This window comes from Etheostoma cragini, chromosome 21 (assembly GCF_013103735.1).
Source record: "Etheostoma cragini isolate CJK2018 chromosome 21, CSU_Ecrag_1.0, whole genome shotgun sequence".
In the NCBI taxonomy this organism is placed as follows: Eukaryota; Metazoa; Chordata; class Actinopteri; order Perciformes; family Percidae; genus Etheostoma; species Etheostoma cragini.
In genome coordinates, this window is record NC_048427.1 from 6,717,316 (window position 1) to 6,735,175 (window position 17,860).

At 38.6% G+C, this 17,860-nt stretch overlaps 2 protein-coding genes across 2 annotated transcripts; both read right to left on the minus strand.

Moving 5' to 3' along the window:
* Nucleotides 1–980: 980 nt before the first annotated feature.
* Nucleotides 981–12,577, minus strand: LOC117936737 (choline O-acetyltransferase-like). Its single transcript, XM_034860091.1, has 15 exons — nucleotides 12,302–12,577; nucleotides 11,603–11,722; nucleotides 10,568–10,759; nucleotides 9,772–9,890; nucleotides 8,099–8,152; nucleotides 7,749–7,929; nucleotides 5,530–5,707; nucleotides 5,251–5,420; nucleotides 5,074–5,174; nucleotides 4,846–4,974; nucleotides 4,629–4,751; nucleotides 4,407–4,548; nucleotides 4,083–4,145; nucleotides 3,424–3,561; nucleotides 981–2,663 (listed from the first exon to the last, which is right to left on the minus strand). The coding sequence occupies exons 2-15, from the start codon at nucleotides 11,645–11,647 to the stop codon at nucleotides 2,397–2,399; spliced, it is 1,902 nt and encodes a 633-aa protein (XP_034715982.1). The 5' UTR covers nucleotides 11,648–11,722; nucleotides 12,302–12,577; the 3' UTR covers nucleotides 981–2,396.
* A 554-nt stretch (nucleotides 12,578–13,131) lies between these two features.
* Nucleotides 13,132–16,003, minus strand: LOC117937220 (probable vesicular acetylcholine transporter-A). The gene has a single exon (XM_034861013.1). It carries the CDS (start codon nucleotides 15,453–15,455, stop codon nucleotides 13,887–13,889), a length of 1,569 nt encoding a protein of 522 aa, XP_034716904.1. The 5' UTR covers nucleotides 15,456–16,003; the 3' UTR covers nucleotides 13,132–13,886.
* Between the last annotated feature and the right edge of the window lie 1,857 nt (nucleotides 16,004–17,860).

Consider the following 17,860-nt stretch of genomic DNA (forward strand, 5'->3'; position numbering starts at 1 on the left):
TTTAGCTTAGCGTTATGTTCGAGAACCAAAGTGAAAGTGAAAATTTGTCTGAGATTCTAGTTCAGGATGTGACATTGCCTCAATTATAAACTGTTTTACTCTTCTTAACAACCACTACAGGTCTTTTCACAGGATGAGAATAACAAACTTAAGCAGACTTTAAAAAAGTCAGAATCCATTCAAATGAAGAGCATAGCAACACAAGAGTGATTGTATTAATTGTGGCAATACAAGAGGTGGAATTCAGAACTGTAACAAGGTGCTGTAACCTTCCAAATTGTGCAACATAAATAAACACCTAGACAGCAACACAACATTTTTACTGCAATGTTCTCATTTTTCTACAGCCATTATACGCCACCAAACTACTAAGGAAATTGTCCAGACAGGGCATCAATTTGAACAGAAAACACTTAAACTATTCAATATAATAGTTTGACGTTCATTTTATTTCTGGAATCGAGTAACAGTTTTTTTTTTTTACAACATAAATGAGCAATGTCTTCTATTAACAAAATATTGTTGTAGCCTAACAAAGTAAATCATCTTTTTCTTTTCTTTTTCATAATGATAAACATATGAGTTTGCACTGAACATTCATTGAATATTAAATTACTTAATGAAGCACTATATTCTCCCTGACAATGACGTGTTGCACATTAGTTACCATTCACATGTTATCATGGATGAGTGACATTGATTCATCAGGCCACACTAATACTTTGCCTTGGTTCAGTAGACACACAAGGATTATTTGTTACTTTTTATGAATGAGACAAAGGGAAAACCCACTGAAAAATACATGACAAATATGACATTCTTTTAGACGTATCACTCGGAGTAGACGGTAAACACCAAGTAGAAACAGATAAAATTAACATCAGAGGTAAAACATTAAACATTTATAGAATATTACATCTGGCAGGTTTGCATCTCTTTATTTTAAGGCATTGTTGTTGCTTATGTTTACCAATATGCTATATTTTACTTTATTTTTCTTTGTCATTATATAAGCTTTTCATGTGAACATATAAAAATACACTCAGTATGTAAGAATAATCATGCAACGTGTGTCGCTTATAGTCTTTTCTTTAAACTCTATTTGAATAATCCTCAAGGTTCACATTTACTTTGGCTGATGATTCGTAGATATGTAACAGACAAGAGTCATACAGGACAACAAATATCTTCACAGATTCAGAACACAGATTCATTTGCTATAACCACCACAGATTAAAACACAATATACATTTTCTAGAAACATCGAAGACACACTACACATTGAATTGACATGTTTGGACTCAAACAGCATGCATTATGTAGATTGCAATTATTTATTCTAATGTTACAGATAGTCCGACATTTCTGAATATCAAAAATAGTTAATTTAATATTACGTGAACTCCATGCATCTAATAAGTTGATTTGGTAAATTGCACATATGTCCTCACTGCACTCGCTATTGTGTTATTGCACTACAGCATATCAATACATCCTTCATTCTACCTCTAAGTGCAAATAAAAAGCACTCATATACACATGAACACAGTGGTTTGCCTCAATCACCACTGGACTGTTTTATTATAAAATACCACTGTTTATTACACTCTACACTTATCAACTACTGCTATAATATGTAACACATACATACAGTACATCTAGACGACTTCTAATGTGCAATTGAGACCACACATATTTTCCTTCTACACACATTACTCATTAGTCCTCTATGTTTACAGTTATTCAATCATAACTTCATATAAATATCTTAAAGTGCCTCATTAGACAGACTTCACATATTCCCAATGTCTTTTTCAACCGTATGGCGGCAATAGAATCAAAGAATGTACATACCTTTAGCACATTAAAATAGATAGTATATACAACATTTGTAACATTTTCCGTCGTTAATATAATTTCACACATAAAGTGAAACAGGATCACATTTACAGGATGTCATGATTGTTATAAGTCACTTAAATATACTGTATATTTTTTATATATTAAATTACTACTCTATGTATGTAAGATATACATTGGGATCACTCAGCTGGATTAATCTAACAGAGGAACTGCCCCTCTCATCAGTGCTACTAAGCGGGCATGGCTTTAGTTTCCTAAATGCAGCAGACCAGTTATTCTCAGTCTGCCGAGTTAAACAGGGTCATTGGACCTGAAATAATTATTATGTCTACACACATAAAAAAAAGTTTTAGTTCTCATTCACAATTGTCACTATTAACATATAATATATCTCCTTTAAGGCTTTGTATTTTCTTGTTGAAGGATCACTATTGCACAAACAACAAAGACACACAAATGCATCTCAACAACTGAGTCAAGGTCTAAGAGTGTTGAGTGGAGCAGCTGGAGTAGGCTTGCTCTCTCATTGTGGCTTACTTCCCTGATATATGAGGCCGGCAGGCTCCCTGGCTGCTATCAGCAAGTTTGGGAGCCACCACGCTGCTTCTATTGCACAAGTCCCTGATTTCCAGCAGGCCCTCATTCAGGGCTTTGACAAAAACTGCGGAGCTCGTCTCTGTGTTCTCCCAGAAACTAGACACACAGAAGATGATGTGGTCTGACTGCGGGTTGTAACAGGCGCCGTAGCCGTTGGGCACCACCGGGCCGTAGCAACAAAACATTTCCACTGTGGTAGGGACCTGGATACATGAGGACACAGTCTGGGTTAGACCAGTTCAGTCAAGAGAAAGAGCAACTTGGTATTTAAGGGCTGCAACTAACTAACTTTTATTATTGCTTAATCTGTTGATTCTTTTTTTGGATAAATGTTTTAATGTATAACAGCCAATGTTATATTCATCAAATAATCTCGAAACCTGAGTGGACATATTCACATTATTTTGCAACAGTCCAAAACATAAAGATATTGTGTTTGCAATAATATAAAAAAAGGAAAGGCAGCAAATCCTCACATTTGACATGTTGAAACCAACAAAATGGTTGCCATTTATTCTTGATAAATCCTGTGCTTACTTGATCTCATGTGGCAATAAATTTGCAGTTGGGAGTCACGTTATCTTTTTTAATTGGTACACTTGGAACAGTTTAAAAGTCAGTTTGAATTTTCAAGAAACCTGGTGGATCACCATCTTGTAATTTGTGGTTAGCAAATTGGAACGTAGGCTCCAATAACGACAGCGTATCTCTTTTCACAGCCTGATCCGGCTCAGATAGGAATGAGTATACCGGTATCTACTTCTGTTGGATTGACAGGTGTTTTCCCATTGCTGTACCTCTGCTCACAAGAGGAGGACGTTTGGATGGAATTATGTAAAGCAGCTAAACAATATTAGCCTTTCCTCAACAGTATCTCCTTTGTATTCTCTATCTTTATCCAGAAGCAGATATTTCTAGCGAGAAAATAATATATAAAAGAATAGAATGGGATCAAAATGTTACCTGACTAGTAGAGAGGATGAACTGGTTGCTGGCCAAATACGTCTCATCACAGAAGATCTCTGGCTTCTCCATGTTGAGCTCCTTTGCAATCCTCAGAAGCCCGAGGAGATGATTGTCTATTCCCATTCCTGTTATAGCCTGAACAATATTTTTTTACTTACTGCTAAATGGAGTATTTTCAATTAAGACCTCAATATGAGCACAGGCATTATGGACAGGCATAGTCCTTGTAAAAAGTCCTTTAAACACGAAGCTCTAGCAAGGAGACAATTAACTTAGCTTAGCATAAAGACTGGAGATGGGGAAATAGCTAGCCTGGCTAACAAGTAAATATTAGTGAGCTTTAGAGGTACTCTTTTTTTTAACCTTTGGACAGAGCCAGACTAGCTGTTTCCCTCTGCTTACAGTCTCTATGCTAAGCTAAGCTAACCATGCCCTGGCTGGAGCTTCATATTTGCCATACATACATTAGAGATTCCATGTAATCCCAGAGCAATAAAGCAAGTAGGAGCATTCCCCAAAAGGTCAAGCTGTTCCTTTACGTCTCCAGGGAGTACATGTTTGATACTCAACAGATATGTTGAGATAAAGATTTGTGGTTTACTTATTTAAATGTTGCTGTAACATTAATGTCTTTAAAAAAAAGTTTAAATACTTACTGCAATTGTATAATTTGTCTGGGCATTAATTGCCTCCCTCAATCGTATAATTTTTTCAGAATCCTGTTGGAGAAGTGAGAAATAATTTAGAGATAAAAAGTAAACACAGGGCACTTTTCACATTGTACAAAAAGAGAGCAGTAGAGCCAGTAAATTATTTTTCATGGACCCGTTAACTCTGCAGGGAGATCATCTGTTTGGATGGGGACACTAGGTTTGGCGTGCTGAGCTTGCTGGTTGCACCTGTTTCATTTAAGAAGGCGTGATGAAAAGCAATGTGGGAGTTACTAAGTAATTGGGGTCAAAGTAAGAAAAATGACTCACGGTGAAAGTGTCCCTCTCATCTGTCATGGACATTACAAAGGCCAAGGCCTCACGGGTGGCAGAGCGTATGTTATCAACCCGACCGTCTTGGAAACGTCGAAGAGATGCACTCTCATAAGTGGACACGAGCCTTCTGTTGCATCTATGTGACAATATCTGCAAATTAATATATATATATTAATGGCCAAATTTGAAGATGGAGATGAGGAATGTATACTTTACTTGTAAAATGCAAGTTGTAAGGCAACTTGTATGAACGCGTCTGGACTCATCCTCTGCTTTTTGATGAATTCTTTCCCATAATTGTTGAACTTGAAAACATCCATGTCAAGATTATCAACCATCCTGAAGGAAAAAGCACAGAAGATATGAGAAACACTGTCTGTAGAAAGAATTGTTGGTAAATATGGTTATGCGTTAGTGTGAGTGTTGGTCTTGCCTTTTGAGTCTGTCTCCAGATGCTGCTACGAGTTCTTGTATGTGTGGGTTATATTTCCAGAGCAGCCTTCTAGGAGAGGGTAACTCTCTGATGCTGGAAGTTCTCGCGATCTTGGAGGGACTCCCTGTTCTGTTCAGGACAACAACACTTATGTCTCATTTACTGTAAGCCTCAGCAGTATTCACTGGGACGACAATATTTATATCTTGTTACGATGGGCTCACTTACATATATTTCATCAGGTATTCGGAGCACTGCACCATAACTATTCCCTCGAATGGCGAATGATCACACACAACTCCGCATATCCCGTCCATTCCTATAACAAACTGAGAGAAGGTGGATTAGCTAACAGGCCAGACTCTACATCTTCTAAGGATTGAAGTACATTAAACGTAGCCCTACCTGCATTGACTTGTCATACCAGCGGTTTGCCCCATTCTTCTCACGGCCGCCACCATGCAGCATCAGCAGGGCCCTGTTAGTATCTCGAGGCGCCAGGCCACTGGGCTCATCCAGACACACCACACACAGACAGCTCTCAATCAGGGCCAGAGAGTCCCTGTTGGTTTGATCTGGATGGAGAAGGGAAGGATACCTCTTGTTTTGTTTGTCTGAAAATAGTTTACAGTTGTTTAAAACTTTTGAAAGTAATGGACATTAGAAAAATGTTCAAGCTGATACCTTTTGTTAGTACATCTCTGGCTTGTGCCCATTCTGTTCTCCCATCAGATGTCAGGATGCCCAAAGGAGGCAGTCCGTCTTTGGCGTTTTCTGCCATTTTCATGATTTTCTCCAGTTGGGATAAGATCTCTGTCTCATTAAGCTCCTTGCTGTTTGCGACTATATCCAACACGAAAAACTAGTGAGATAAATAGGTGACAGAAATTATGTTTCTTAACTAATCTGTTATGTACTCCAGTACCTGATACATTCAATAGTGAATACTTGAGTTTATGTTTGCCCTTGCCTGGTAATAGTATTTAATTATTATTTTTAATCTAAATGTAGTGTTACTGTGGTGCAGTATTTGAACAGCTGAGATAAAAAAGGACATGTGGAGACAAGTAATTATAGTAAGGTATGAAAATGGCCAATTGCTATCTAAAATATCGCTCCTCTACCACCATTAATTAAACATGTGACTCAAGAAAGCTCCTCAAGTGGCAGATTCAATTAAGAGTAATTAAGTTAACTGCCTGTATCTCCATAGAGATGGGCCATTTGCCACAGATTGATGGTTCCCAGAACCATTTCCAACTAAGAGCTCCTACTCTTTTTGTGGTATTTTGGTAATACGTGAGCTAAATTTATAAAAATTAGTAGCCTTGGACATAAGACCTGCAGATGATAGTGACGAGGGTTTAATGCACTTATGGAAATCTACATAGGGGATTATCAGCCAGGACTCAAAGGTAATTTGGGGAAAATGGCACAGACTACAGATGGTAAGCAGGCCGGCTTGGTAGAGGGCATTGTGGGAGTGGGCTTGTTTGGTCTTAAAGAAACAAACTTACACAACAAGACAACCACTAAATGTGTAAATGCTGGAGTAAAACCTCATTTTTAAAATTATGATAATTTGATCAACACACAACACAGTATATAACTAGGACCCTATGTGACTAAAAACACACGTTACCTATTACCTAAAATCTTAAGTCTTTTGTCTGATTTGATCAGTAAGAATGGCAACAATGTTCACACCAGAGCTACACTTAAAAAAATCAAATGTCTAACTGAAGACCAACTGTTTATATGAATAACAACCTTAAGCTACCATCGTGCTGTAAATTTTGAAAAGCATCTATTATTAATTGAAAATCTTCCAGTTAAAATTCATAGAGCAGCTAGACGAGTGTTGCTGGGAATTGGGAAAGAAGACTACTCTAACATTTTCTGTTTACTACTTCCAGCTCAGTCAGCCCCAACAATCAAAGTCTTTTTCAATGATTTTATTTATATACAGCATAATGTGGAAATATTTTTACATCTCACTAGTTTAAATATTCAAATACACATGTTAACATTGCTAGATAGCATTTTGCTTTGTGATTGAATAAAGGCACACTGTTTTCAAACTGAAACTGAAATGCAGCCATGCATACTGCAGGCTTTGCTCTCCTATCCCTTAGGCTTAGACTCAAATCAGTCAATAGATGACCTATTAATAGACATCTTATTGTTTAGCCTGTCCTGTATACAAAGTCTGTAAGATCCTGAGGAGTAGGTGTGGCATAGTAACATTAGTGTTTTCACACCCTTTTTTGTTAATTTCATCAATCTGTTTTGTAATTCACTGCTAATTTATTGTGTAGGCAAATTCATCCTCTTTAAAGTCATTTGAGACATGTTTATATCTAAGTGTTCTATAAATTTCATGTCCTCTAATTTTCCTACTGCCTCTAACTGGAAAACAAACCCTGTATTTATGACTAATAATGTTTAAAAGGGTGGATGGGATTTTTACTTTTTCCAGTTGAATACAGGTAGTCATATACGTTAAATCTGTAACATGTTATATTCAAAGATGGCACTTTGACAGCATTTATGATAATGTCTATTGTAGACAGTTTAGATGCACATAATGTTCCTTTACTTATTAATCTGATGAAGAAAGAGGTTATCTGCACTAGAGGCCAGTGTTGCAGCATGTAGTGGTAAATCCCCACGTCTCTGGTGGTAAAAAAAAGAGGCATTCAAACCAAAGAAGGTCTTATGTCTGATGGGACACACTGACAACTTTTTGAAAGAACTCTCACCTTATAACATCCATCAATAAACTCTGAATGCAATATTAAAACATCCTTTACATTTCCTTATATTTTCTCTGAAATAGACACTGTCTTTAGTTAGAAGTGTGATGGAGTGTGAAAACCTTCCTCAGAGGCCGGCATGCTGACCTGGTTCTTGCACGCTACTATGATGTGCTTTGGCGCTGAGGAAGCTGCGTTTATCTGGACCTTTAGCGTGTCTGTCTTCAGCCCTGGGTAGCGATAGGAGTTGAAAAGGCGGTAGTACTGCTCCATGCACAAAGGGGTCCCAGCTAGCTGGCCTCGAGCAAAATCCACAGGCAGTGCTCGCCTGAGAGACATTATTACACACATCAAATTACCTCTAGACTCTCACTAGATCACTCCTTATTCTTCATTTTATTTTTATTTTTAATTCACTAACTTTACTCCGTGCAGATATCATAGATGAAGTGTACGGCATTGAGGTGGACAGGTAATTCATTACAGGTTAAACTTACGCATCAATGAGAGCCTTATAATCCAACACTCCTCTGATGAGACGAGCAGCAAATCTTAAAAGAGTGACAAGGTTGAAATTTTAAAACATGAAAAACTGAACACACACAGCGAACTGGTGGGTGATTATAATTAGATCTACTCTCAAAGGACTAACAGTAATCACATTATGGTAAATTACTAGGATACAGTGGGTGAGCTGCTTGCGTTTATCTGTGTTTGTGAGAGGGATAGAGCGAGAGAGAGAGTCGGTCTGTATGTGTGAGTGGGCGGTGTGGGCAATAAGGGAAAACACAGAGCCCTGTCAGGTCTTATGTTGTATGTCATTTGTCCTGGTGTTATTACGTTCAAAGCCAGATCAATACAAAAGAGGCAGCTGCAGTGCACCACACCCCTAAATGACGCCTGACTAGCAGCCTCTGTGGAGAGCTTGGCCCTGTCACTCCCAATCCAATAAGTGTCAGTGTCAGTAGATTCCCAGCTTGGAGTGCTTTGGAAATATTCAGTTAGTGCCACATGAGCTGACAAAAGCTAATGTTGAGTTACAGAGCTGGGTGGACTGGTGTAATGTCTGATGGACCACGGCTCATTTAATAATGGGCAGAGATTTGCCAAGAGATGATAGCAGTTATTTTCTCCATGTTTGGGATTCAGATCTTAATCTGAGTCCATTGCCTGTTGAGAAGGGCATAAACCCTGTGAGTGGCTGCAGAACTGAGTGATATGCTATTTATGTTGTATTGTTAGTGTTGGTGTTGGATTGTGGTTGAAAAACTGGTTGTTTTGAATTAAAGTATCAAGCAAATTGCAACCATTGCAACAAATCTGATGTTTAGTACATTCTGGGAGTTATTATGTGATATAAAGTATCGTGATTAACTGACACTTGGGGCATTTGTGTAGAGCTGCAACAATGAATCAATTAGTTGTCAGCTATTAAATAAATCACCAACTATTTAGATAATGGTTTAATAAGTTTAAGTCGTTTTTCATGAAAAAAGTTGAAAAAAAAACATTTTGATTTTAGGTCCTTAAATGTGAATTTTTTGTAGTTTCTTCATTCCTCTATGACAGGGAACTGGATATCTTTGAGTTTAGGACAAAACAAGACATTTGATGATGTCATATTGGGCTTTGGAAAATACTGATTAACATTTTTCATAATTCTTTTGTCATTTTATAGACCAAACAACTGATCGATTATTTGAAGAAAAAAAAACATCATTTGCAACCCTACTTTTATGCACTTCTACTTAAATTTGACATTTCCTATATGTAAAAGTTAAAACAAAGTTAGAAAGAGGATTTCCTACAGAGCTAAATAATTAGTTGTACAAAACTTGAAGACCTTGGACTCTTGAAAACTGTGCTGGGAGCTTTTTTTTGACAAATCGGTTAGTTGTGAAAATAAATTTTGTTGCATTGCATTCTGTTTGTTAGGCTGCTGTCACAAGATATATGTATATACGCATTTTTATATTGTCATACATATTGTTACCTTATCTTAAAGTGATTGAGGATAAGATTCTTTTTAAATTGCTTTTCTTAGTGACCTACACAGTTAGTGACAGCTATTTCAGCGTCTTGAATGTGTCACAGCTAACAAAGGAGGGTGGATAAACTCAGTGCATGCAAACGTTTTACAGTATTGCCAAACCAAAAGTCCAGCACATACCTGAGGGCGTCTGTATGATCTCTGAACGTCTGCTTAGGAAACACCATGACAGGACTGGAGTTGACCGGTAGGGCCAACCTGTTGTTCAAGTACATGTCCTCCAGCCAGTAGTCATACACCTAAATAAAACCACAAGAACACTTTTTGGAGAAATAGGACTTCATTTAGCATTTTTAACTCGAGGTATTACTTTCAGAGTTGAGAACTGTGGGCAATGGAGTTGAAAACCATTACAGTGTATCACTGTCAGATGAAAAGACGAGTGGGAGAGACTATGTGTGAGAGTGGGAGCGTGATAGATTTCACTGAGCTGGATGAGTTGTGGACTGACCAATCACCTAAACACAGGTTGAGAGATTGAAGCAACATCCAATACATCTTTAGCACCTGGTGTTTTACTTTCTTCAACTCTTTTATAAATGGGTTATACATTATTTCAGAAAGAATTGAGATCACTTTCATTTTTTCTCTCAGACTAAATAGAGCAAATAGACTTGAATACCTTATTATTATAAAAATAAATAATAAAGCTGTATTGTTAAAGGTCAAATTCAATATATTATATTATAATAATGAATGATACAAAATGTGTATTGACTAAAGAAAAATACACAACAATAATTTTCTAATGACTGCATTTAAGTTTCCAAAATCAATGTTTGATGAACCACAAAAGGATAAACACATCCTACTTTTATGGACTGATAAAACAAAATAAACGTTATTGGTTTAGGGGGACCTGGGCAAAGAGTAGCAGTAGTGTTTTTCTTTTTATCTTGCAGAGCAGAGATTTTACCCAGTTGGTAGTCTTGTCTCTCCTCTGTAAAAGCTTCTTCTGGAGAACCTCTCCGACGCCTCCAGGAGCCCCAAACTTCTCCACGATGGCCTTTGTTTTCTTGAACTGCTCCTCCTTCACAAGGTGTTGGACACACTTCAAGTAAGTGTCGAGGGTTTGTTTTAGTGGGGGCACAGGGACCTTTGGCAACATCTGACGATCATAAAAAAAGCAGGTCGGTATAAATAATCATGACAAATAATGAAATGACAGGAGCTGTTTTCCCCAATTCACCGAGGCCTCATTAGCTAAAGTGGTAATTCCCTCACATCTTTTCTTGATATTTTTTTAATTATTAGAACCTGAGTTAATAATTCATCTTCAATGCTTTGAGGCATATTTGATAATACATTCTACAGCTCTCTGGGACTTGAACAGACCTATTTTTTTATAAGAATGGAAAATGCAAATTGATACTTTTCTGTCTGATGTCTTATCATTTACATAACAGTACTGTTCGAAGTCCAATATGTCAATATTGACCAGTACATTGGAAGTGTAAAAAAAGTTGTCTAGCTGTTTCAACAGCAATTTCAACAAATGGAGATTGTGTAGATTATTATTATTATTTTTCTTCTTTTTTAGTAAGTCATTGATGATGTGTTACCCTGTAAAAAACACAAATTCAGAGCCAATCTAACCACAGTAAACAACTAAATAAACAAATCCACAGCAAACTCCATAATAACATGATCCACCAATTGCTTTATGTGGATCTAAATGACAGCACAACATGAGACATGTTCTAGGTTAATGGAAGAAGTTTTACACCCCTGAAAGGGGAAAGGCCTGCTTTCATTTCGCCCCCAGCGGTCAGGTAACGTAAATGACGCTATCGCTGTCTATGGTGCTGAAAATAAACCATTACTGTGTCAACTTCAGCACCATGGACAGCGAGGGTTCGGCATCAAAACTGAATTTAACTAAAGGTATGGAATAATGCGGATGTAAAAAATAAAAAACGTTCACTTTAGAAACAATGACATGTTTTCATACTTGGCTGCCTTGGTCTCTGGTCGTTTCTTTCTCCAAGATTGGCATCTTTGCATTGCAGTCCAGTCAAGTTAAAATAGTGCAGAAAGAGATTGTCTGGTGACAACGTGAGCTCAGTCTTCCCTTCATGAAGCATGTTAAGACATTTGAAAAAGAGAGCAGACAAGTAAATAAAATTAGGCCCACTGAGCAATGGAGCTACTCAGAGCTGTCTTATAAGAGAACCAGCAGGCTTCCATTCTTCATCATCTTGTAGCCTAATGCAATTTGCTGCATGTCCTTGAATTCCAGCTGCGCATCATAGCTCACCACTGCAAAGAGACATGCATCTTCAAAACCAATTTCATCTCTTCACGTCTTAAAAGCGTCATGTTTCCTAAAACAAATAAAAATTCAGCCAGTGAACGGAAACATTGTATACAGTGCATGTATTGCACTTTTAATGGCAATTTTATAAAATAGTGCCAAAACCAAAATACAGCATTTTAGATAATTACCTTTCACTGGATGCAAGTCGGTTTGATTGGCAACAAGTTAAAGGATTAACAATTGGACACATTTTGAAAATTCCTTATTACAGCAAAGTGGACGTCAAGAGATCTTAAGTTTTTAAGATACATAATCTTACTCGCTTTTTGCCAAATAAGCTCCCAGTGCGTGATAGATTTTTAATAAACACATATTACTTGAAAGAAAAGTTACCTTAACTGATCAATGGGCCGCTCAAGAGGTCAGATGAGTGTGTGGAAGATCACATTGCCTTCCACGTCCACGCTGTGAAATCCCATGTTAGTTTAAAGCTCCGTTCGGGCGCTGGACTTGTCCCCCGTCCCCTCGCCTCGCCATAAGGCTGTGACTCCACATAAAGCGCGCCTTGGAAAAAGATGCTGAAGGTGTTTGCGTCTACCTACCCCCTTGGGGCAAGAAACTCCTCCCATCGAAATCCATTCGCGGAACATATTATCTGATAGCGTGCACATCCTTCTTGGGTTGACAACATTGCGCAAACCTCCAAAATGTCCTCAGCCTTAATGCTTCTGTGTCTGTGTCCGGACACCTTCGTCCGATAATAACTTTGTTGGAGTGAGTCGTTTTTGGTTTGTCATTCATAGATCCTGTGATGGTCCTGCGGGTCGACAGAGAGGACAGTCGTGGTGCTTTTACGCTTCAGATTTAAGTCCTCCGATTTCTGCAAAGTTTGTCAGCCTGATTTGAGACAATACTGGATGCTTGAATCTGTTGATTCATATGTTTTTACATCATGGCTAATGTCTGTTTTGTCTGAGATTTCTGAATGTGCTTGTTGGGGGTGTGAGAGACTATAACTTTTGGAAATCAAAAGTCTGAATTCAACTTTAGTCATTAGTTTACACTTCATACTTTTCCACCTTGACATCCAAATAATAATTAAAACACTATCTGTTAATACTCTTGAATTATTTTATAATCTAAATGTATGATATTCCTTACGAAATATGTTCCTTATTTCGTTTTTATTCATTTGAAGCTTGAAATAAGAATGAAATCACCAGTTTCACACAGATCCAAACAGAGATTTATTAAAACGACAATTAATAAATGAACACATCTTTGATCATCTGAAGGAGACTGACTTCATTAGCTATGTCTTGACAAAATGTTTCATACACGCGCGCACACATACACACAAACACACATACTTTGTAGAGGTCCACGTATGTTTTAAGAATTTACATTGTGCGTCTATTCACATATGTACAAATCAATTTATTATGATACATTTAATTTCAAACAACAAAAACATCTGAAATAAAAAAAATGACGAACAGGCCCACTTCCAAAATTTAAATTCAGGATTTTTGTTAACAACCAAAAAGGAAAATCAGGCATTTGATGTGCAAGTAAAAAAGTTTTTTTTTCTTTCAGAGACTAAAAAATATAGGCTATTTTTGTGTAAGGAGGGGAAATGTGCTGTTTATAGTTGGTCCCATATTATCTTGTACGCAGATTTATCTATTTATATCTTTTTACAATACTCAGTGATACACACAAATTTAACAGTAGCTTATTGATCTCTCACAAAACTCCAGTTATACGTCCATGACAAACGCTACATAGACTTGTTCGACACAATGAAATCACAGTAAAAAAGAAACAACATACTGTGGAAAGCGGATCAGTCATCATGATTTTGGTGATCGGGTGTTTATATTACTTACATAAAAGTTTAAATTACTTGACTACAGCCTGCCTCATCTCCAAATCTCTCTAGGGGAATGTGTTGTGGGGCCGTGAGAGTGTGGCCGGGCTAAGTGTTTTCCGTACCGGACGAGTCTTCTGACAAGGACCTTTGTGCTTTGAAGGTGTCAAACCCATTTTCATCTACTGACAAGCAATTCCCTGCCGAACTGTAGCCCTTCTTTTTAGCTCTTCTCTCCTCCATCTTGATAGTATCGTACAGCCCCTGTGGAGCCTCCTCTAACAGGTTATCTCTCTCTGAGTAGGACGGTTTCATTTGGCACACGTTGCGCAGCAGCAGCAGGGCTGGTGCGTAAAGCACATTGACGAGGCCCATACCCAAATTTAGTTGTACGAATCCGAGATTGTGCACTATCTGGCCGGCTACTATAGGACCCATAGCATATGCAACAGAATACGAAATATCTGCTATAGCGTAAACACTACCGTACACTGAAGTATGACGCACGTCAACTAAAAACGCAAGTGTCGGCAACAGGGCAGTGTCTACCAGTGCAATGCCAAAACAAATGCCGCACAACGGGGCGATTAGCTGCCCAAAAGTTTTACATGCAGGGACTGTGCAGGAGCTCGCCCCTATTATAACCATACCCAAAGCTCCGTAGAACCACTGCAAATGGGGATGCTTTGCTGCTAACTTCACAGTTATGTACACACCGAGGACATGAGGGAAGAAGGCTGGGAGCCAGGTGATCCCCATTTCCCACTGAGAGGAGTGCATGGTGGTCTCCATCCAGTTGGCTATGGTGGGCTCTAGAAAGGCCAGGGGGATGTTACACACTGTCAGCGCCCCGGCCACCACAGCTATGTACGGGTCAACCATGAGTCTGTATATGGGTGTGCCGACTGGCATGTTTTCTCTAGTCCTGTTGGAGAACGGCTTGATCACGGTCAGCACCAGAACGCCGTCCGCCAGGCAAATGCAGGCGAGCACGATGAAGGGCACTTTTTTGCCCGCAAATTCGTACAGGAATCCCCCGAATGGAGGCGCCACCAGACTACCGAAAGAGATAAACGCCAGAGCAATGCCCAGCGCCCTGCTTCTCTCTGATTCCTCCGTGTATTTGTCAGCTATCATTGCGATTCCAGAGGTGTCCGCGAAAGCAGACCCCAGACCCTGCAAACTTCTGGCCACAAATAGCGTCGCGTAGTTCTCACCAACTGCAAATATGCAGGTGGACACGAACATAACAGACAGTCCAATTAAAAGTGGAATGTCATATCCAACCCGGTCTATAAAAGTTCCCGACAATGGGTTAACTAGCAACTGCAGGATGGCTTTAGATGCGAAAAGTACTCCTATCTGAACATCTAAATTGTCCTTGTTGCTTTTGTCTTGGCTTGTGCTGTTGGCTGAAGAGTTAGGGTGCATCACTACATGGACGTGCTCTGCCTGCTGACTCTCCAACTCAATAAGATAGTCTGGAATAATTGGCACGATTACCATGTAGAGCATATTGTCCAGCAAGAGAGCCACGCAAACAATCACTAATATGATCCGTCTTTGCTGGTGTGGATCCTTTATCGCGGTGCCTAACTGCTTGGTTCTTTCGCTCATCTCGGATAGTTTTACGGCGGCTGATTTGACCAGCCCGGATGATCCTCCTTCTCCATCCATGATGTGCTTTTTATGATTTTTTTTTATTCAAAATTGTTGTTGTGCTTCTCCCGTTTGCTGCCGGTCTTTCAACAACTTGGATGACGCATTGGAGTTTTCTCTACATTCAAGTGATGCTCTCCGTCCTCACCTCGCCTGTGCGTAAAGGGAAAGGCGTAGGGAAACTTGGCTGCCTCATCGGTGAAGATGGCTTTCCTCAGCTTCCTCAACGTGTCTTCGCCTCAGCCACATCCGATGTTGTTTCATGATCTCCCGAGAAGTGACGTGGTGAAATCGTAGAGTTATTGCACCGTTTCGCTCGCTAATCTTACATGGCAAAGTTAGTTTGGAGCGATTTTGGTTACTTATTTGCAACACATAGGACGCTCAATCTCTCTCATCTCTGTGCCCATACCTCCAATCACCTGTGGCACTTTTGCGCTCAGCTCTGAGACCACGAGTGACTTCGTGGTCATTGGTGCACGTTACCCGCAGGTTCGGAGCTATTTTAGTCTTTTTTTTTGTCTTCTCTTTTCACCAAGTGCTATGACGCATCACTAGCTTGCCCCCATGTGGATCCTTTCGCCACTTGCCTCCTTTATGTTAATTCCCAACCATGGCGGCAATCACTTCAACCAATAAGAGCCTGTGAGCACCACATCACGACCACAAGAGACTCATAGAAAAAGAGGCTTTCTAGTTCTTAACGTCCAGTTTTTTGACTCTCGACTTTGGTTCCATTCATCAATGCTTCTATATAAATTCATAGACACGCACACGCACATCTGAGATATCTGCAGTACATCTTTACCAAAGAAACTCATAATCTCAAGATAAGATACAGAAGAAGAAGTCTTTAAACACCACAAACAGAAAAGAACCATAAACACACTTCTTACCACTGAGTCTCTATAAATATAGATGTTTTTGGAAATTTAAGTATTAATACTTGATAACATATTCAAGGCTGTAGTTGCCTAAAAAGGAAACATTTGTTGTTTATGATATTAGCTTTTCTAACGTGTACTAAACTCATAAACGAACCACTGCTGCAGGAGCTGAAGAGATTTCAGCACCCTTCACCACAGACAAACACGAACGGAGGCTAGTGATTTTTTTTAAATGTATATATATATATATACTGTATGTATTGCTTGCAGCTCTAATGTCCTAAGAAGGAATCGTACCAAACTGTACGGGCATGTGCATGTGCATCCCCACAACTCGTGTTTTTGGTAACACAAGAAACCGGCGACACCTTGTGATGGAAATCTACCAGTACACACAACACCCACACACATCTTCCCAACACCTCATCTCAGTGATGATGTCCATTAAGTTCAAAGATAACTAATAAACATCTTATATCATTACAACCACTTAAACCACATGGTGTTTCCTGTTATACGTTTATGATGCTTTTCATTATTTAGTTCCCCAGGTTTTGTCATCTACAGCTAGATTCTTATTGTAGATCAGTTCATTTTATTATGGGTTTAAACAACAACAACAAAACAATAAAACAACTGAATTTTTAAGTTTAAAAACCTTGTTTATTGAATTATTTTTCTTTTGATTTATTTATTTACTAGAACTTTCATTATTTGCCAGTAGAGGGCGACGAAGTCTTGCAAATAATAATAACTGTGTGATCCATGGTCCAACATGGGGTAGCACCCACCAGCTCCTTTCTATGACATGAGGCAACAAACAAGGGACATTAGTAATCCAATCTAAGTTTAAAGATAGATCAATATTGTTGTATGGTGCTATGCAATGCTATAACATGTTTCTATAGATCAGTAAAAAAGTTGTTGATTTTACAACTATTTAACAGGCCTATATGTAACAGGAAATGTTAACCTAAATGTCACACTCCTAAATTTGCATAAATACTTGTATGGATTATATATGCTATACTTTAACTTATTTGTAGTATTTATCCCCCTATGAATAAATAAATATACAATAATAACATTTGGAAATTTAAAATTCAACCAGGTTTGTATAGATTTGACTTATGTTAAAGCTAATAATAATTCTTATTCGAACAGCAATCACATTATGAGGATTACTGTTACAAAACAGCACACTTGTGGACGAAGTAGATGGCAGAGTGGTGTTTCTAGGGTGTTCTGTGGATTATATGAGGCAGAAAAGGCAACATTGATGCACCAACAGGAGGATTAACACACCACAGGAAATAACTGCCCAATTTCACTAATGAGAGTGGCTTGGCACAGCAGCAGCCGTTAGATAAACACACTGCAGTGTTTCTTTGTAATACACAGATTTCATACGAGTGACAGTGGAGAGATGTGACTACATGGATAATCTCTAACTCATTCTGGTAACTTGGCAGTGTCTGCAGGAGTTCAGAGTGTCAGCTTTGTCCTCTGGGTTGAGACATGGACAGTGAACTGGTC

Bases quoted from the DNA above. Each gene is read 5' to 3' on its own strand.
- LOC117937220 (XM_034861013.1), bottom strand. From the start codon at position 15,455: ATGGATGGAGAAGGAGGATCATCCGGGCTGGTCAAATCAGCCGCCGTA.
- LOC117936737 (XM_034860091.1), bottom strand. From the start codon at position 11,647: ATGCCAATCTTGGAGAAAGAAACGACCAGAGACCAAGGCAGCCAA. The intron at 9,891-10,567 runs GTAAAATCTCTG...GGTTTTATTTAG, and splicing joins GAGACAAGACTACCAACTGG to GTGTATGACTACTGGCTGGA. The intron at 4,752-4,845 runs GCAAGACCAACA...TTTTTCCTTCAG, and splicing joins TCTGGAGACAGACTCAAAAG to GATGGTTGATAATCTTGACA.